The sequence below is a fragment of the Mizuhopecten yessoensis genome, unplaced genomic scaffold, assembly GCF_002113885.1.
Source record: "Mizuhopecten yessoensis strain PY_sf001 unplaced genomic scaffold, ASM211388v2 scaffold11139, whole genome shotgun sequence".
NCBI classification, from domain to species: Eukaryota; Metazoa; Mollusca; class Bivalvia; order Pectinida; family Pectinidae; genus Mizuhopecten; species Mizuhopecten yessoensis.
This window is the reverse complement of record NW_018408899.1, coordinates 1,391,736-1,414,736: the sequence shown is the minus strand read 5'-3', so window position 1 is coordinate 1,414,736 and position 23,001 is coordinate 1,391,736. Positions and strand designations below refer to the sequence as shown.

General features: G+C 34.3%; 1 protein-coding gene across 1 annotated transcript; it reads left to right on the top strand.

Moving 5' to 3' along the window:
• The first annotated feature begins 301 nt into the window (after positions 1–301).
• Positions 302–21,978, top strand: LOC110466665. The gene is made up of 5 exons (XM_021523335.1): positions 302–798; positions 16,910–17,060; positions 17,371–17,753; positions 18,426–18,601; positions 20,128–21,978. The coding sequence occupies exons 1-5, from the start codon at positions 727–729 to the stop codon at positions 20,267–20,269; spliced, it is 924 nt and encodes a 307-aa protein (XP_021379010.1). The 5' UTR covers positions 302–726; the 3' UTR covers positions 20,270–21,978.
• Positions 21,979–23,001: the final 1,023 nt, after the last annotated feature.

The following is a 23,001-nucleotide window of genomic DNA, read 5'->3' as shown; positions in this document are numbered from 1 at the left end:
TGGGGTCTAACACGGGTTCCATTGGAAGTATCATAGCTACGCTAGTCCAGTTAATTGGTACTTAAATAATGGTATTTATGGATTTGTAGTACATCGATAAAACGATTCATGCACGTGACAATGCTTGACGGCTAAAGCCTAGGCCAGTGTCAACAATGAAATGAAATGCCCAATATACTCGAGTTTGCGGACATTTTGAATAAATTATTGATTTAAATCTGTGTATTACCTGAAAATTATAGCAAAGGTGCGGTCCCATAGCTGTATATTATAACATTGTACAGAAGTAAGCTCTCGGCTCATCCATTCCGATCAGTAGGGACGAATAATGCGTTCAGGCAGGACGTATTCTAAGCTCGTGATTTGTATCCGCGTCATCAGCCGTCGACTGATAAACACTGGATCCGAAGCACTTTAGAGGCTTTAGAGAATCAAAAGGTTTTAAGGAGCTCTGGAACAAGTTCCTGTCACGTCTGCGATAAAAAGAATTCTCTGGAACCCGCAGAGTATCGAATCAGCATTTGTAAAACGAGGACTTTTTATTTCTGGAATAATCCTTTTTGTGAAAAAGGACATCTTAGATATTCTTCAAAAAATATTCTGGCTGTTAAGGAGTCCAGGATATGAGTGGAGTGACATCTTGGGAAAACATACAACAATTCAGACCGGTCAAATTTTGTATTAAATAAGACATTTAGACGAGGCAGAAACACACAGGAAATTAAGATGACGTCTCCCGAAGACATCTTGGATGACGGAATCATCAAGTCACTCAACTCGCTGTCAAAAGAATGGAGGGTAGGTTGTCTTATGCTGAAAACAAATACTGGTTTTTACATTCATTTAATGTTAGGTTGACGTAATGCAGTTCCATTCTTCTCTATGGTGTTTTTGCTTATATCGTTACTGATTGATTTTTGTCTTTTGAAACTTGTTATACACGAAAAGATATTTGCTTATAAGGCAAATATGAAAACAACCTTTGTCATGATTAAAGAAAGATACAGTATTATTTTGAGTGGGAAATTGTCAAAGCAAATGCTTCTCAGGACGATAACGCGTTATATTTTGACTGAATTTTTTTCCGTTTGTGTAATATATTCTTTGATCAGTGTTAAACATGAAAAGATTACAAATATTCTGTATATGCAAACGGGGTTGTGGACAAAATTATTCTTAACAAAAGACGCCTACGACAGCAAGTAGCTGGGGCTTAACAGACAGGCTGTTAGTGCATGCATTACATGTTCAGGGTAATTGTTATGTTCACTATGAGATAGGTTGTGTTTATAGATACCCTGTCAAATACAGAAGTAATATATAATATGGTTCTTTTGGTAGGTTTTACATAGATGAATAAAATGTTTTCTGAAATATTTGTGTAAAGACTTTAAATAATTAAGTGATTATCGTTAAATAGTGTTCCATGAAAAATCCACCAATTGAAACTCAAGTTGTAAATGTTTCTTTCCGACAGTTGTAGTTCGTATTTCATTTTACTCCCTGACGGCTTTCATATAAAATGTATGATACAGAACAATAAAAGCGTTGATACACAAAGACAAAAGTTGGTACAAAAAGTAATAAACTAAAATAACAAAAGAAAAAAGTTTAATATCCGGTTCATATGCAAACAAATGTTATACCAAGCATAGCAACAGCTTTAAAGGGTCCATAATACATTTTCATAATTGTGTGGGGGTCCATAAGGTCAATACGTTCTGTTTGCTTGGTTCCTACTATTGACTTTCCGTGTTAACTTCCAAATCTTATGCTCTCTTTTTGTGTAGATATTGTGGTACATTTCATCTTTTTGAGTTGACAAAGTAGTAAAATGTACCCCTTGTATCGACGGTGTGGTACATTTCATCTTTTTGGGTTGACAAAGTAGTAAAATGTACCCCTTGTTTCGACGGTGTGGTACATTTCATCTTTTTGAGTTGACAAAGTAGTAAAATGTACCCCTTGTATCGACGGTGTGGTACATTTCATCCTATCGAGTATGGCATGATGTATTTTGTGTTGAAGCTATGATTATTTTAATCCTTGCGAGTTGAAGATGTTTATTTGTTTTCTTTTGATATTATGAAATATTGCATCAATTTGGGTGTTAACATCATTGTATATCGTATCGTTTTAAGCGCTGATGCAATGGTAAAGTTGTCTTTGGGGGCTGAATCTATGCATAATTTTAATAATCTTATATTTCTTAAAATTTCGACCAAAGTCTTGCTCATTCAGTAAGATCCCAGTTTTACATTAAAACTATGTTTTCCTTAAATCAATAAACGGAAACATGTCTCTATCACTCAAAATCCGTTGTATGAATATATTGTCGTCATAAATGACATATAGTGTTGCAGAAGCAACCTTTTCCGGTTGAAATATATATACTCATTGACAGTATTGAAATTTATCGGGTTATCTATAGTTACAATAGTTGTTATGATATTAGTAATAATACGTTCTCATATATCATATATATTCATGTAATGTACTATGATCTCTATATACTAGAGATGTGCTGTAGTATTTGCCTATAAAACAGTACTAGGACGACTTTCTGTCTCTAATATCATGTCACTATTGCAGATATTATACAGATTATTTCGTCAACTAGTGGTCAAATGAACCAATAGAACTGTTCCATTCTCGAGCGTTGAATGATTATTTCGTTTACTTAACTATCGATTAATGTCTAAGCATATCATTAATGTTTACCTTTATACGGAAAACGTGTCGAATTTTATATAATGTCTATACAAATATATATTGTTTGTTGTTCAAACATATAGGAACTGAGGATACTAGGACATATACAAGGAACATAATTCTAGTTAAAGAATTATATTAGGTTAACCTTCAGTTTATAATCAGAATCAAGAGCAGTCGGTTCAAAACTGACTAACCTGCAAATATCACAACTCACTAAAAGCCTTTTCAAAAATCGTTATCATGCAATTAAAATAGAAGTGCCAAATGAAACATATCATGTATCAAACTGCATACAGAATTCACGACCCGAGATACTTTATAATATATTTCCATGCTGACGAAGTGCCCCGTATTGTTGCGTTGTTACATTTGCAAATTGAAGTGTTAGATCCTATCAAAAACAATTGAGAATTCGAAATTGTTGTTATCGACAATGTAACAATATTAAAGGGACAAAGCTGCCTTTATGTTTGTTTTCATACAGCCTGAAACATATTGTCGTAACCGACTAACTGTTTGGCTCATATTGAACGTAATAGCCTTATAAGGGAATCGGTGGTGATGCTATTGTTTTGAAAAAAAAAAAAAAAAAAAAAGGAAATATGCATGTTGACAATAACTTATTGTCGACTAGTACTGCTGTTAAAACTAATATGTCCTCATACTGTTTTGCTAGGTTTACTTCTGTACTTATTTATTTTATAAATATTGCGAACTCAAACGAATTTCAATACGGTCGGTCTGAATCCAAGTGGGTAAATATACAGACCATCACGCTTTTTTTTTTCCAAATTAAAAACATCAATTTAAGAGTAAGTTTATTGCATCAATTATAACACATTTACGACTTCTGATTGGATTGATCTCATGAGCATGTGCAATAAACATCAATATCAAAAAAGGGCTTTGGTTGTTCACTGAAGGAACTTCAAATAACCACCGAGGTTAATAAAAAGACCACAGGAGCATTCAAAGTTAAAACGGCTTTAACAAAGTAATCTGTATTGAATTTACATTATAATATTATGTTAAGTGTTTGTGCGTTCATGTCCTGTATTCCCCTGGGCAGAGGTTAATTTACATTAATAGTGTACTCAGTGTAATTGTTTTTGTTGCTAGCGTGACCTGAAATATAATTACCTTAATGTGACTGTCACCCTGACATTAATAAGTCCCATATATAGCCAAGGGTCCACACGAAAGAATATGGAATGATAATATTATAATATTGTTTATTCAAGGTGCTTCCTCAAGTAGAATGTTCAGTAATTCCTTTATATTGTATTAGTTGAACAGTGCCCGAGACTTAGACTTAGACCTGTTTTCTATTGATAAACATGCCATTGTTGATAACACAATGGACGATTTCAATCAGTCGATTCCGTGCCACAACACTTACTTCCCCGGTTATACGGTAAACACACCATACATCACGGAGTTATATACAAATACATATAGGCGTCATTCGCATTTGTCTTCCAGAGAAAATTTCCTATTGATTTTCGTCCTTTTATGACAATCGATACATATGTTTTAACTGCGAAAGCGGTTAACCCCAAGATTGTATCGCATGGGACCGTGGTATAAGGACCTTGCTTATTGATTGTAATAAAGTCTTCAACATTGATTGATTAGCACTATTTACCATGAAGAGTATGTTGAAACAGTAACGGCTAGGACTAGCTAGTGGCTAGGACAACGACTAAAAAACCCTTGATTTTGGTGGGAAGGAATTTATATCACTCTTGAAGAATCACTTAATCACTAGAAATATGAAACAATGAAGCATCTAATAAAAAAAGGTTTGTTTTAGGAGGCAGAAAGCCAAACACGATAAACATTTTACTGAACAAAATTTATGTTTCGTCCATTATTCGGTGTCATCAGTATTACTTAAGGTCAACAGAATTAGCATACATGTGTTAAGTGTTCGGAAACATATGTAGACTACAGTGAAAAGTGCCTAAATAACCCTTTTATAACGTTACAAGCTCACAGCGTTTCTCTTTATCAAATTATACAAACTGCAACTAGTTTTCTATGTAAACCCTGCCATGATGAAATCCAGCTCTACGGCTGCAGTCAACCGCGGGGACAGATATTTTATATCAAAAATTTGATTGAACAAATATAAAACATAGAAATATATACGTATTGGATGATCAGGTGGTGCAGTCAACAACAAGCTCGCCTTTCACCAATGCGGCCGGAGTTTGATGACCCGATCGAACGTAAAACGGTATGGGATTACCTGCCCGACCACGTGGGTTATCTGTCGGATACTCCAGTTTCCTACCACATACAGTCCCCCGGGCGCTAACATCCGGCCAAACAAGAGTTTATATCGAACTTATATCGAAATAGTTTGTTTTATTATTGTTGTAAACTATAGAAAGTTTATATTTATATACCTTATAAACGAGCATCAAAACCAGTAATGCTTTAAAATAGCTCAACGTGTTATAGTCAGGACAACATGACCTGTCGTGTTGACCTTTACGTGGAATATGCAAATCGGCCGATTGAGTTGTCATGAAGGTGTATCGACTACAGTAAACATAACTAGGACGTGACGGTTTCACTATTAGCAATAGATTTCGCTAAACTTTCCTCATGAATACTACCTTGCCTGCTATCAATATTGTGATCGTAGGTCAATATGACAGGTTTGTGCTCTGAATAACCCTGTAATCAGACCGGTTGTTCATCAAACAAATGGAAAATAATACATTCCACAAAAAACTAGAAATGTATTCTTGTCAATACCGTCTTGTTTCTATGGGTGTTGTAATTTTGAATCCCTAGCTGTAACGTATACCATTTTAATGTTTCCGTTCGCTATGACAACGTTGTTAATGTCGATAATGGTGGTGTAACTACTTCCTGTTTATTTCAATTGAATACGAACAGACGTCACATATCAAAAAGATCAATCGCCATAGTTGACATGTTGGAGAGGTGATTAAGTAATAATATACGATTGCCGTAGAATGATTTTCCCTGTCAGATGTCCCGGACAAATATGTTCTAGAACGTCATACCGTAGAATATATCAAAGTAATAATCATCTAGTATTTTATTCCTTCATATAAACATAGATGTAACACTGTGCTCACCGAAACATGTTCAAAATCGCTAAAACTGCACTGAACTGCATTGCAAAAACAAAAACAAAAACCAAAAAACAACAACAACAAAAACCCGCTTTATAGTAACAAATTTACTGCGCATCTTCAATTTCGGAAAACGTAATATAGTTACTTACCATGTGTATCAAAGTCTGTTTGTAATGACAAATGTGGCATATTTTTGTAGAACAAATATGTTATTGTGTTATCCATTAAAATATAAATTCGTCTTCAAAGTTTGTTGATTTGCCCTTTGGAGCCGAGAAGATCCCAATTTTAACAGTATTAGTTTAATACGAAATTTGAAATAGTGTCGGTTCTAAATAGAATAACCAGTATTAGTTGATTAACAATACATAGCTATACAATTCATATAGTCAATTCAATGTGAGGTTTTCGCAGGAACAGACTTATCAACTGCTAACTACTAACTGTATGCCAAATGGCTAAATAACTACACATGATTACATGTTGCATGTATGCTTGAGTCCTACTCAGCGATGAGAAGCGTGCTTCCAACGGCATCATATTTCAAAGTGCCACATCACTTGAATGTGACAGCACCGACACTGTAGCACTCATCCTATGCCATTGTATTCTTCTTTTGGATAATTGGAGTTGAAGCTGCAAGAACAAATGTTTTATTGGAAATACATGCTTCAAATACTTCGGGGATTGAATCCAAGCGTGATACTTGGATACTTATTTGAATCGTAATACTCGAAAAGTTGCAACATGGAATACAATCAAATGAAAGAAATCCGTTTTGATGAGAAATACAGAAATAGTCATGTGTCGAATTTGGATTTTACCATCGCTTGATCGCTTGAACGATTAATGAATGAAAAAAAGCAAAAAACAAACAAATAAACAAAAACGAAATCAGAGGTTTAAAGATTTTGTCATTTCTCTAAATATCACCATCTGTTTAGTTTGTCATATAAGGTAGTACATGTATCTGTTTGATCTAACATAATATATGATGTGATAGGTATTTCGTTACTTTGTACATATTAGTATAGCCGTTATTTTTTTATGTAATCAAACAATTGAAGCAAGTTATGCAAATTTCTTGACTTTTGAACGATACATTTTTGTTTCTTAGAAACGTTTGTTTTAGACTGTTACGTAATTGCATCTACATCCTCACACTGTAACAACAAATCGCACTTAGCTGTGGTTTGTTTAATGTATAAATACAACATAATGCTATCACCAATCTATTCTAGAAGTCTCGAACCTGAGCGTATTATTGATATTATATGTGTATTCAAAGTTTAATTAAAATCGAAGCATCCCTTTTAGAGTTATCACATTGAAATATTTTGTGTTGGTGACGATGGAGTGATTTCCATACGTCACCCTTACTTCGCAGGCGACACAAAAGCGCCTAGTTCATCAAATGCTTTTTATAGCGAAGCTTAGTAAGATGTGTTCATTCAAACAATCTTAATTAATGTGTAGGTGGTCTACTATAGCAATCGATTCATGTGATAAGACGAACGAAAATAGTTATTTGTAAGGACCGAAGTCGATCACAGCTATTGTTCATGTTAATACATCGCAGTAATGAAGAAAGACATCGACACAGGCCTGGGCCATAATAGTTAATAGCACCATCTAAACGCTACTGAAACGTGATTTAAAAGTAATTTACATTTATGAATAATGAAATAGTCTATATTCCCAAAAGATCCATTCATGGAATATTCATCACAGTCATTACATCAATTCAATCCTGGATTCGCCTTACTACAGGTAAACATGATTGTTCTCTTAACCAAAGTACTGTTCGTAAATATCATTATTGAAAGAACCCATATTGAATGTGAATGGCACGTTATTATTATATCTCTGAATTCAAGGACGTAGATCCAGTTGTATTTCGTTCCCTGGCAATTGCTTAAATGGGGAGTGTTAAACGTTACGATTTTTAATAGAGGTATTTTTTTTCCAAATGTCGTTTTCTTTAAGATTTGCACTGCGTACTCTCCTCTTCTGTTAGTATGTAAACACGTGTAGAAACAAAGATATGAGATAAGGTAAACATGACAACGATCGTAAAATGCTGTCAGCGTTGTTTGACCCTATGCCCTGAGGCAAACCCTGATTAAGTCATTTATTTGAATGGCAAGTTAATAATTAAGTAGTGGTCTATTACAGTTGTACTGTACGTTAAGGACATAAGTAATCAGTCATTAGTGCCATATCGTTAGATGATTTTATATCAAGTAGCATTCCCGCAAAATTTACTTATTTCCCATTAATTGAAATATTAAAAATTCATTATCAGCTCAGGTTATCGATTTTATACTCTAGTTTGTTCATGTTTGAAGATATAATATAACAATTAATGAGTATGTTCCTCAATCTATCAATATAGCAAAACATTCAGTGTCATACGGAGGACATCTCCCGAACACCAAGATATACAATAATATTTATATAGTGTTAAGTGGACCTCGGACTGATATAGAAGTATGTTCAGGCTTTATATATTGACTAGTATATAGCGATACATAGTTTCGTCCCGTATTACATGCATTAAAAAGTATATATATAGTGTCCACGTGTCAAGCTTAAGCTACATAATGCTGCAAGGATAAATCAATATTTCAAAACGTTTAATTATAGCATGCCATTAATAAAAGTAATAATATTTTCATCCACATACGACATTCACACTTGATATACCATTCATAATCATTGAATGACTATTGTTGTTTTATATCTAATCAATTGCTGATAATTTCTTTAATCATTTCTTTATAGTTACGTAACTACCCTCAGTTCTTAGTTTAACGTCAATGTGTTTCTTCAATCTCTTGATTTTAGATAAAAAAAATATATATCATACGTTTTTCTTTTTTAATCTAGAGGTAAAAAGAGTAAAACTAGTCCTATTTTTCGCGAATCTGTGGCTCTAAGCATATGGTTTTATTTAGCATAGATACGGTATACCAACGCCATAATTGTTATCGCGTAGTGAAAATAATCGATAACACACCTTTATCGATTGATGTGATACCGACAACTAGTGCGTCCCAGCGATGTCCCGCTGTTTCATACAGGGTGTGACCTCTCTTCTGTACGATATAGCTTGTTATAGACTTCTACCTGTCGCGAAACTACAGATCAATATATGGATTGGTGCTATTTATCTATAAGTATGACACTGTATCAACTGTTGAGTAATAATGGATTTGTCAGTGCTGCAAGCCGAACGTTACCAGTACAGTAAAGACATGAAAGATCATGTATTCCCAGTGTATCTAAAAAATGTATATGTGATAATAAGGATTTGATAGACACTTTTGAATCCATATTCGGCCACAACTGCACAGCATGTATACGGTGTCTGGCAATCATGCAGTGCATTTAATTATCATGTGTTAAATCTTCATTGCAGATAATAATATCTTCAGTAACAATCCATTTTTATTTTTTAAAAGTTGAAGCCTCTTTGGATTTGTTCACATCTTCCAAATCTTCCTGTGTTGTCTGAAATACAAAAAAGAATACATCATTTAATGTTTTGGTTGTTTTCATTTTGACCAAGTCTATTATTTTATATGATATTTAACAGTCATTTTTATTAGTCATGCTTTTTCCAAGTTCAACAGTTTTTATTATATTTTATTTAGAACTGACCAGGGGCGGATTCAGATTTTTTTTCGGACAAGTGTTACCATTCTAGTTAATTTTGCTACGCATGTAATCTGAACCATATAGTGTTGCAAAAAAAAATAAGTTAGATACCATATCTTGGCTAGCTATCTTGTACTTTCCCAACTTGCATTTAAAAAAAATAAAAAATGCCAGAGTGGAATGAATCATGAATATGTTACAAATGTTTTGTGTATTTATCTACATGTATTTCAATTTTCACCAGAAAAAAAGATTCTCGGATTAAAAACTTTAAATCTAACACTTGTACCCTGTTACTACTACGGACCACTGACCTTACAGGTACAAACGTCTCTATTAAGGTTCGCTGACCAATTTAATTGATGCTGGGGAAGTGACAACATTTCAACACCGAGTTTATAAACATGTAAGAGGGAAGGGGACAGATATTGCGCGGGCAGTGTAATACATAAACAGCTACAGAAATTACTCAAGAAATGAAAATATTAAAATCAGATAAGCTTACTACGCTCGCAATGAACCCAAAACATAATATATTGACTTCAACATCAAGGTGACAGTGCGTCAGAGACGTGGACTATAAATTGGCTTTTACAAGCTTAGGGGTAATAAAATAATAATATTCTGAGTTTAATTATCTCGGCAAATGTGATAATATGTCGACATAATTTAACAGTTATGTCGACATCTTCTCAGATTATGTCGACATATTCTCAGATTATGTCGACATCATTCAATACTTATGTCGACATACGTAACTCGTAAGTCGCAAGTGGATGGCAGAAATAAATAATAACGGTACAGTGGAACCCGCTTATTATGATATTCTATTTGCTGTAGAAAAAAATATGATAAACGTATATTACAAAAAACCCCGATTAAGCTGTTTTCGATCATTTTTAGGTTTTCTGAACCGGAAGTGAGATGCCCTATAATCATCAGACATAGATTAATGTGAAAACCTGATAAGATATTAATACAAATTGATTAGGTAATAATTGAAATCATTTGTTAATTGTCATTTATATCAGCTTGTTGAAAAAAATCGAGAAGATTTCATTTTGTCGTCGTAATGATCAGTATGTAAATTCTATATTCACTTTCAAATAACTTCGACCAAGAACTATTAGAACTATCGTTATACATCATCCTAGCTAACGATGTCGTAATGCAACAGTCAATAAGATGAGAGAAGTGATATAAATAGTCATGATTTACCTATTTTGCAACAAGAAGTTGCATTACATTTTGGCCCATAAACGTCACAATGTTTTGCCGCGCTATGTAAATTACGATAACGTGACAATCACATGCCTCGCAAGTCGTGCGGTTAAATCAAATTGCACAGAAACAATAACAACTCAAAACATAAAATATATCATTTTGTTAACAATAATCAAATATTGTAAATAAAGCAGTCGTCGTCAGTTGTTTACGACAATAACGTTTATTTTGGATCAATTTCCGGCACCATGCTGTTAGGTCGGCATGCCCCGATTTTGACACTTTTCAACGTAGACACGGGGAAACCAACTTGTAATGCAATAGAGAACAGAGAAACTATTGCTTAAATGATTAAAAACACTCGTCTGCCTTATGTAGTAATATTTTCATTGAATCGGCATGATGTTCTCACATGACGTGTCAAGGCAACCGTTAATATTAAAGGAAGGCATGCTCGTTTTCTTATAAGACTCAGTATCAGAAAATGTCGGTAGGTTAACGGAGCCTTGTAAGAGATGATTTTAATCAGATTGGCCTAATCATTTCCATTTCATACACAGTCCTACAGTGTAATTTAGATAGCAATTGACTACCGCACAATTTTTGTTATGACTAGAAAGCGATGGTCGATCTATTGTTTTCCACTGACGGGGGTGAAGCGAGGTGTGGAAATTTTACCTTGATTGGACAGTTGATCACCTCGGGCGATGCAAGGTTAGCCCGACCTATTGTTCAGTTGTCCTGGTATCAAACTTGGACAACTTAAGTGAGTTTTTACCTTATAAAATCCATTCACGGCAGAAAAAACAAGTATAATAAGCGGGGTCCAACCTTTGACCATATCAAAATTAACGATTTGTTTTGCTTAGTTAAAGGATAAAATCGGTACATGGGAAAAGTATAATAATAAGCGACATCAAAATAAGTAGGTTCCACTCTAGTACAAAACGTTCTTATAATATAGCAAAGACATATTGCCACAACATAAAATAGTAAACAAAAACACTGCGTTACTAAATTGAACAAATGCGTAACAAGTATGTAACAAACATGTCTTTCAATCCCTGTCCTGAACACACCGCATCATGTTTCATTAGTACTGATAAAATATCTTGTGATGTACATGTTTGAGAGAGAAAATATCGCACTCCATCTTTTGCCGTTCATTATTTGTAAATAGTTAATGGATATTATCAAATATTATATTACAATATATACGTCTCTGCTAGTACATTTTTTAATTTTTACTTGTGTTACAAAAGCGGCACAAAATCATCTAAAGTCGGACTGATTGGGTTAGTCTAAAATATCATCTGAGGGAGATAAAGCTTTGTGCTCAAACAGACCGACTTCATTCAAATCTGGCTGATCAGGTTAGTCCAATATTCTACTAAGGGAGATAAGGTTTTGCAGAAATACATGTAAACCGCGGCGGTGACATTCGGCCACATCCAGCCAGCTCGGCTGCTTGCTGTTTGACGAGTAGCTCAAGTTATCAAAGTATGGTTTGCTTTAAAGTTCTTTTGTGTTAATGTATTAGTCCTGTCGATTTATTCTGTGACTATACTGAAATGGACAAAATATTTTGGAGATAGTTTCTTAATTCTGCCGGAAAGAATAGTCATATTCAAGTGGTCAGTGGTATAATAGGCTTATTTGCGGTGGTAGTTTTTGTGATATATAGCAAAACGTTAGTGACCCAAACATTGTGACGTGAATTGTGTACTGTAGTTAGGTATGAACATTGCAGTAAGTAGGTCAGAGGAAAGCATCTGCTTCGGGGAAGAGTGCGGGAAGCACAATTTCAGCAAGCAGAGCATCGTTAGAAAATTAATCAGAATATTTTGTATTGGTTGTATACTCACAACATACATACATTGTTGTATTTTTCACATACATATGGCTAGTTAAGAAAGTATCGAAGTGAATGTTTTTTCTGCCTATTAGTTGGCAAACCACAAAATGGCGACACTACGGTATGGATGAAAATGCTAGGGGTCGCTGCCGAAAACATTTGCATATGAATGAAAAGTGAATGAATGATATCCATATAAGGAGATATCAGCTACCATATAAGGGCTGAGAGACCATAAAGGTCATAGGTGGGGGCAAGTATCTACTGTGCAATTCCACGTTAAGTAAACTTCGTAGTATGCGCGATCCCCTAGACACCTGCGTTACCTAACGCATGTGTCAAAAATGGATTGTACCTCAATATTTGATTAAAGCTACAGTATTTCAAAATATAATTACACTGCATCATACAGATGTTTCATCCTTGTCAGGGGACAAAACGGTGCATAAAACCTTTACATTTATTAACTTAAAAATTAAGACGAGCGACCGTTGTGTACTTTGGCTAATGATCACAAATAGACATAGTTTAAAGAGTAAATGATTTATTTACAACAAGAATACATCAGAAACAAATCACACTCTCACACTCACACTCACTATCTAACAGATAACTAATAATGCTACAGTATATTAAAGCTTCACTCCTTGACGGCACAGATGACACAACATAGACACAGTCTGTTCCGAAGTATCAAATAGCGTAGCTCCAGTGCAGTATAATACTGATCAGATCACCAACGGTGATACATGTTAGCTCAATGACGCTAACAAACCTTTGCGTCCTTACAAAGATAACGTCCCGCAAGAAATACACATCACAAACTTCCAATGACTGGATAAGGTTTTATGTCTCTCGTTGAGACGCTGACTCTTCAGTTCTGGTGGATGACATTGACCTTGTCACCAAGACATCATCTTTTGAGAAGCTGACCTTGACCCCTTTGAATAGGTAGCATTCTGGTCGGTCCCGTTGCTCCTTACTAGATTCTGTGTGGTCACCCAAAATGACTGGTTCCCCGTCACGTGACGCTAGAATATATTAATATACAAATATAGAACACATCACTCTCTCATACAACTTAATTTACATACAAGTGTATTAAAGTATTCAAAATAGAAAATGTCAATCAAATAATAGTTTTACCATTACAAAATGTTAATGAAACTATTATAAATGATTTAAACTAATGTGCAGGTCCACAAATAACTTCAAAATCACGAAATCTCAAATGCGTTCTCTATTTCCACTCCCGGCTTCCATACATTTTACACGCGCACAGTTGCACAGTAGGCTAGAAGCTAATACCAACGAATCAGTGCTTCCATACATTTTTTTTATCGAACCGATACATGTCAGTGATAAAACAGATATTTACAATATACAAATACATCTGACTACTTATATTTACTATACATTTGCTATTGGATACTTGTCATAATCAATGGTAAAAACCATTATTAAACAGTGTAGAACATTGTAACACAATAACAACAAACATCACGCATGAGTGGACCGAACCGATAAACAGAAGGCTTGACCGATAAAATACAAGGTATAACGCAACGCAATGTAACGGTTACCAATACATGCGGACGTGACAGACTCTGTAAAGTATGTATATTATGAACCTTGCCACTGCTCAAAAGAGATAAAGGTGGGCATCAAGATTACAGCAAACCTCGGGCTCTAAAAAAACATCAGCATAGTCTACCACCTTATGCCTTGAAAGTTGGAAGTTTACGTTCTGGTAATAGAGAGCACCATTAACATTTGGTAATGGCACAGTATGACCAAATTAAAAAGAAGAATTACACGACAGCATATAGCTGTTGAGACTTCGTAGGGCCCAATGTGATGCTGAGGACCAATAGTTGAAAATCCAAATAGTCAAAACTACTGATGAAACAGTGTGGCAGGCATGAAGAACTCCTTGATTAAGGCCTTTAAAGTTTAGACGAGTTCTGGTACATTTCAGATATTTAACAAATACCAAATGAACAATGTTTAGTGTTTGATAATAAAGGTGCTTTTTAATATTTCTACATTAGTTTTATTTCTCTGAATCAATTGTTTCCTTATAAGTTCTTCATAAAACATTCAATGAGGAAATTGAACATGAGCAATGTTTTATATTTGTATAAATCTGCATGAGAGTTGTCTTATTGTTTGTTGTTGAGATATTTGTTGATCTACTGTGAGAATTGTGAACCTGTCAAGTCAAATAGATACATCATACGCGCTGTAAGAATATGCCGGTATTGCCAGATTTGAAACTCTACATTTTATAAAGGAGTCCTAAAAATCAGGCTTTGACAGTAAAGGCTGTAGTGTTTGTTAATGGTTTGTACACAGTGCTAGTGTAGTGTTTAAGACAATAGTTGTTTCCATTTTCAACAACATTCATAAAAGTACACCTATTAGCATTAATGCCACTGGCTTCATTACTTGTTCATGAGAAGTTGAACGGCCATGTACGAATTGATAAATACATAAGCTGTAGGTTAAAAAGTAATGCATCGTTCTTGTGAAAGTCTTGATATAAAGCAATTGCATTTTATATTTTTATTTCTCAAATTATCTTATATAATCGAATCCTTCCACATGATGCGTAAAACGTTTTTTAACTGAACCATAACATCGCCATTTATCAGCCCATTATCGCCAATCATAATTTGCAAACAAAATGATCAAATGACAACTTCTAAATTCTCACCTTTTCAAATTAACTCAATGTACTACAAGGATGAATGACTCCACTGGAAATGAATACGTTATAAAAAAAGATACAAAAGCTTAATCCCCACCATGCAAACAGTTGAGCAAAATATGTCCACAGCAGTCATAGACAATGTATCGTAAACACATTTTCTGGCAGCACCAGAAATGCTGTGCGACAGTCTATGACCATCCATTTACACATATATTGCTCTTCTTGGGTTTAGCTTGACATCTTCCAGAATGACAAAATCAAAATACTGCAGAGGCAAATGTTTGTTGTTAACCTCAAAGTATCCTTAAATCGATTTGATATAGTATGATCTTTACTGTTCTTGAACAAAACTCAGCTTACATAGTCAGAAACAAACATGGTCACCCTTGATTTGTGTTAGATAAAGGCATAGACAGAGGAGTTCGTTCGATGTTAGCTGACCAAACTATAAGTCCAACCATTTCATGGGAAGGCGTCTGCAGGTTGGAAGGTTTAACGTTTGAGATGAGCATACATTTTTCAGTTTGAGAAGAATTCAACTTTGTCTAATTAAGTGTCATTGAAGAACACATTTATCGACTGAACAAGCCTTGAATCTGTTATTTTTTCCTATATTTTTCATGTATTCAAATTAACTGTATGTACTTCAAAGGGTATTCCAGTTTCCTGATTTGTATTGCAGTACGGTGGCTTTGTTCGGTTAAATCTATTTTAATGGGTAAACATATGAAACGTATTTTTATTCACGGTTTGTTTCATAAGGTCGGTAGTTTCGATTGTTTTACCTTTCACTTTGTTAACAAATAGAGTGTTCTTTCACAACATGATATTGTTTTGACATTTCTGGAGAATATTATATATTTGTCATTAATTACATGCACATAAAAAGCAATATATTTTACACCTTAAGATGTGTCTTTTCCAAACAAAAAGTCTATCATTATTTTTGGGAATGATTCTCCTGTTTGATAAGTCATGTTTTTACTTTTTTATATTTTATAAATGCAATTTAAACAAAAAAAGGAGGGCATGTCAATTAGGGACTTCCGGTGACTATCACCGAGACCATTCTGAGAGTAAGTGAATATGAGGGGGGTAAAGTATAGGATCAAAATTATAATATACGCTCTCCTTTTTACAAAACCTCATGTTATTTTTAACCTTTCTTCATAATATTTATGCATTTTTAATTCTTAAGCTGCACATAATAAAATTGACAGAAAAAAAACCACATAATTGATAAGTAGTTCATGGTGAACTTGTTATATATCGGCTAAATCATGTCATGGAGTGTGTCTATTACATATTAGAACCATACAATAAGCTTACCAAATATTATCTAAAGATATCTTAGCTAAAACACAGGAAAAGAAGGTGGCACTTTGCCGGGTTATTAGGTTCTTATACATTTTAAACATTGTTGCTATATTTTTTGGTACAAAAGTCATACAACAACATCTTGCTTTCAGATGTAATAGTCCACAATTTTAATTGTATACAAATGCTTGGTTTTTCAATTTTTGACACTTTAGACATGGACTTAGACTCGACTTAGTTATGAAAGGTGCTTAATCGCCTCATATTTCTAGCGATTATTTGTATATATTTCAATCTGACGGTATGCAGGAAATGGTGATGGAGGCGTGGATGGATCTGTTCGAGCAGGAAACAGAGGATACCGTCAATGTTATAGAGGAGTCCCGAATGATGATACGTTCCACCCTCCTTGATTTCAATTACGAAAACCAGCAACTCAAAAACGAGGCACGCATGCTTGGTAAGAAGAGCAGGTTTATCGATATGATACCTAAACATTCAGCTTACTTCTCTGTTGTAATGTGTACACTGATTACAGCTTAATGTTAGTATTGTGCTATAGTAGACACATCATCGTCAAATATTGTAAACCTAAGATTTTTTCAGTTTTACGAATATTTATATTCTAAATGAGATTTATAATACATTTTTCGCAAAATTTTATTCTGAAAAGAAATCTGTCCTTATTTATTTGGAAAAAGTTTTTAATTACGACCTTCCCTATAATTCAACTAATTAATAGAACTTTTACCCTCTTTTTACTCATGTAGAAGAAAAACGAAAGCAAGATGACTTTAACCATCAACACAAAGGTCGAGAATCAAAAATGGAGGGTGAGATACGACCGAAGAGTCGAAGTCTTGCTCAAATACGTAATGAACGCGCTCAAAGTAGAGCACAGAGTCGCAATGACCGTAGTTGGGGTGATTTGGCAGATCTCCGCAGGGAAACATCATACATTCGAAGTCCCACTACGCTTAGTGTCAGTGAAGTACGACCAAGTAGAAGTCAAACCCGTGATAATGAGAGTTGGGGAGAACTGTCGGCAGCACGACCAGATAAGATTAGAAGCCGTAGCCCGAGACCAGAGTCACGCCCCTTCAGTACTCTCAGTTCGGGAGAGCCACTATTGACTAACGACCAGATGAAAAAGGTAATGCAGGTCGACGAACAAATACTGTCATATTCATTGTGAAGATCTATATTTTTTCTCTCATGTTTTACAGTTTAAGATTATCTGGCACGAGACTTTCAACATCACACAGGTCAAAAAGATTAAAAGAATTCTTCATAAATAAGAGGTCTAGGCTGTGTAATGTTTGTTAGTAGCATGCTTGGATGAAAAGCTCTCAAGTGTTTGTTCAATAAATGGCCTAGACCCACTTTTAAGGTAACAATGGTCAACAACATCATCTTAATAACCAAGAGACCTAGGGCCATGTTATTTGTGTTAATTATGAAAAGGACTTTGAAGTATGTGAAGTGATTTAATAGCTTAGACCAACTTTTAAGGTTACATTTAGCCTCTTGATATTAACATATATTATCATATCACAATTATATTCTTTCATATACATTTTTCAAATTGAAAGCTACAAAACTGTTTCTTAAAATTTAGATAAAATCCCCTAGTGCTTATAAGGGTACAATTTGGAGATGATGTGTACTCGTTTATGATATCTTTTTCTGACGTATTCAAGTGCTTTTCTCTACATAAAATAATGTAATGTGTTGCCATGATTTGGATTTGCTTAGTACACAGATATTGGCAGTTCTTGTACACATATCTTGCTCGTACATCGAGTTATATATTTCATTTATGTAGGAGACAGATATGATCATTGGCGACATGCAGAATGCTGACTACAAGTTAATGAAGGAACGAGAACGGCAGGTAGAACAGATGTTGAAGCGTCGGGAGGAGAAAATGGAGGATAAAAAGAATGAGCTGAGGAACCAAGCCCAGGCCATCTTGAACAAAGCCATCCAGATGAGTAACTCGTAAGTAATAAACATAAAAAAACCGGACACAAACAAACACAAACACACAAACTGTAGATTCTTGGAAAGAATAGAAAAGTTATATCTCATTATTGGTCGAGTGGTTAACATTCCGGCCTTCCATGCAGGCGGCCGGGGTTCGATCCCCGAAGTCGCCGTACGCATGGACTATTAGAGAAATTGTTTTTCTCCTGCCAACACAACTTCAACAACCCAGGTGGAGTATACAATGGTTTGGGGTGGGTGTTGCGGTATCTGTGCTGTAGCATTCAAGTGAGGTGGCACTATAAATGATACCGTTGGAAGCACGGTCCTACTACAAACAGAACACAATACATCTCCAGCACACACACTGGAATACACACATAGGGATATATTAGCCAGGTGGCACAGGACTAGTAGTTAGCGCCTGATAAGGCAGCTCCTGTGAATTCCTCAATATTGTATTGATTAATATATATATGCTCTTGTATTGAATGTATAAAATTGTATATCTATGTACTGTAAAGCGCTTTAGAGTGGCTTATGTTAGCCAGATAGGGCGCTATATCAAATGTTGTATATTTATTTATTAAAACATCGTATAAGGCGACATTGTGCTGTCTCCCTCCCTCGCAGATTTTGAGATTTTCTTTTGTGTATTCTGCTCAGGAGACATTTACGCAGAGACCGAAATTGGTCTGCTGCCCCTTATGTGATACACGGTGTATTTAGTTTTTATAGCTTACCTATTTTTTCAGTAGTTTTCCACATGTCCTTCTACTAAAGTCATTAAAGATGTTTCTGAAATAGTGCCATTCTATCGTGCTCAGATTTAGACATTCGTTAAGACATCGTTAATTTACATATGAGGTTAAATTTAGATTGGTTTGCAATCAATATTTTTTACAAATCCTTCAAATTAAAGAATCACCATCTCATGTTGTAATGCGTGCAAGGTTTAAACTGAAACACCGCTTATATTTCTACTTACCGACCTGATGCATTTCCCAATGATAATAACTGATATATTAGTGTATAGATCGTATTTCTTCAGATAACTATCTTCACGTAAATCCGTGAAAAGGGACATCATGAGTGATAAAGTGAAAACGACCTTTTGTTATACATAATGTACAGATATTACTCACACTGTTGTCGTTATGTATGTTTTTGTTTTTACTTGTAGGCAAATGTTTAATTTGTTTTAAATACTATTCCTAAGAACTAGGTGTAAATCATTTGATAGAAACATCAGATATTTTAAATAAATTATCAATTTGATCGTCTTCTTGTCTCTCATGACTATGGAAAGTCCGTTTGGTTAATTCAGGGATTAACCCATGTCGTGTTACCAACAAATACTTTATTTCCTTAAACAGATTCATGATTACCTTTAAACTGGTGACAATTCATAACCGGATAATGAAGAATCCTCTAAACAAAACGTATTATTATTCTAAACTTACCGATTTGTTAAAAAAAACAACACATTTTTTTAAACTGTCAACAAAATGTGACCTGAAATGAATTGGAATTTGTTTCAGGGCTGCCTCCGATAAGAAAAAGGTAGACATTCAACTGCAGGCCAGACTGGACGAGCTAAAGAAAAACAAAATGAAGGACTCTGGCCGACGATCTCAGCAATACCATGAAGAAATGGATGACATAGAGGAAATCCATATGTGATAACCACGCAATATATTTGTGTTTATAGTTAATGTTTGGTGATAGAGGAAAGTATCTGGTGACGGCTACGTCATTAGGGGAATCCATTGTGTTATTTAGATGAAGTTACTTTGGCAACAAAAACTATGTCATATATTCAGTGACCAGGATTTATGTTTTTTGGTGAAAAATTCAATAGAAATTCATGATTTTATGACTGTGACAAAGTATGAAACAGTTTGGACATAACAGAATGGTACAAAGGGAGATAATCTCAACATAATTACAACGATTGACAAAATTCAAGTGGGAGTGCATTGATTTCATTCCAGACAAATACACTTTTAAATAGGGAGTTGTAAGATATCTTTGTTTAACATGGTTTTATAATTCAAATTACTTCAGCTGTAAGTCTCATTTAGATAAACTCAGGTGTCGCTTATGTTTTGTACATATATATTAATTTTTATCAAAGGAGTTTTGTACGATCACAATTCTTATTGGTCATTTTCTTCTCAGCATCTTTCTCGATTAAGTTAAAAAAGTGACGTAAAACTCCAGTGAAATATGATATATGGCTAAAATTCTAATGTTCTAACAACAGATACCAGTATGATTTTTTATCTGTCAAAACCATGTCAAATTGAAAAAAAAACAGAAGTTGTTAAGGATGATTCTTTGGCACTGGATCTTTCTTAGGTAAATTAGTGTTATTATTATTCAGATAAAAATATAACTATGTAGCTATATATTTTATATACAGGATACTTCTTTGTACATAGTATATCATTTCGTTCTGCCGTTATCTGTTTAAATTCATAAAATTTTGTAATTTTAATAATCTATGTTGTATTTTATATTATACAATGATGTGTAAAAATAATGCCGTCAATAATTTTAAACGGGTGTTTTGAAAACATATTCATTGGTGATCAATCGAAATAGCCTTATTTTAATATATCTATATATGTAGGTAATTATTAAGCGCTTAATACAGTTTCCATACATCTATTTATAGAAATAAGCAATATTTTAAAGTTGCTTTTGATTGTTCTGACATGCCACTGTCTGATATTGTCTGGAATACAGAGTCTGTTCAGTTTAACAAATCAATGTGTAACCTGAAAGACATATGTGTTGTTTTGAAATATACATTGTAGCAGTATAGTTAATGGGAAAACGTCCTCAATTCATATATTCTGAATAAACGGAACGGTTTAAATTGCCATAAATGGTTTTTAGTATTTCGCATGGGCAAATTGTGTTGCACTACATTTCTTTCGTAATATCAACGTGTTACTATATTCACGAACAATGCACCTTTTAAACATGTTGCAAACGTTCCAAGATCAACTCATCCCTTTGTCAAGCTATGACTTCAGTCAGTCTTGAAACGTTACGACATGTTGAATGCGTACATTGCTTGTGTTTAAGGAATATTTTGATATTACATACGTATATCCAAACTGGTAAATGTTATTGAAGAAACTTTGTTCGTAGTTTGTTTATATAAGTAAGTGTTGATTTAGCACACTTTCATTTGCAAACAAAAACAAAAAAAGTAAAATCAACATCTTAGGATATTTTGAGAACTATGTAACAACCATTCCCTTAGAATGGCATACATACACGGCTAACGTGTAACAAAGGATCGACATCAATTGTGTATTTCTCGATATTTAGTAAAATATGTTTGCCTTTAAACAAAAGTAATCTCATTGACGATAATATTTTTTTTTACTATAATCAGTACTTCATTAACATCATTTTCACTGTCATACCTTATGTAAATATGTTTAATGTTCTAAGAAATGATGACAAGCGGTTTGACATTTTACTTATTGTTGATGTAGTTTATATTGTTACAATGTCGTTTTCTATAATAAAATTGCATTTCTAAATCTTGACAAACCTTCTGACCCACGAAGACTTTTGTAAAATTGTTCAACATCTTGTTTAATATAAAATCTTGTTATAACGTTTCATATTCCCGATTCCCCCATACTGAAAATGGTTTTTCTCTCCTTCATATGAAATGTGTTCTTGATAAAAACCTACATTGACCTTACAAGTGTAACATTGACTGAACAATATTTTCTTGAATTATCTACACATTCATGAAATATTTTTTGAAAGAACAGCTGGAAGATGGTGTTCTTACTTGTAAGATATACTTATACATATTAACAAGTCTATTTAGTAAGTGTTTATTTTCAGGAAGCTGCGCCAGTTGCTTGTTGTCTGTTGTCGGTAGATTATCTTCCACTGATCAAAAATACAGTATAATGACGCCACACATCACATTTAGAAAGCATTACGTTATAGATCATTAGCCAACAAGGTAACCAGGTGCGTCTATGTTTGATACCGTAACATGGCATGGATGTCCTTGATCTTGGATACAGGTCCGCAGGGATGGGGGAAACGTGTACAATTATCTTATTTCATGATTAAAGCTGGCAAATTAAAACAAACAAAATGCGTTAACTCATAAACTAGAGGCATGATGTCAATTCCGAATGCGTTATTTTAGAGAAAAAAACCCACCCAATTGTATCAATATTCATAACATATTTTGGTATGAAAGGTAGTAATAAACTACCGTTAATTCGTCTCAAAGGCCCGGGATACTACTACTACTACAGCGTCTTTAGTCATGCGTGAACGCAATTACAGCCTATATGTTGTTCACATTGTTTATGTATAGTAACCACGCGAGACCGACTACTGATACAATACTTAGGACACGCTTG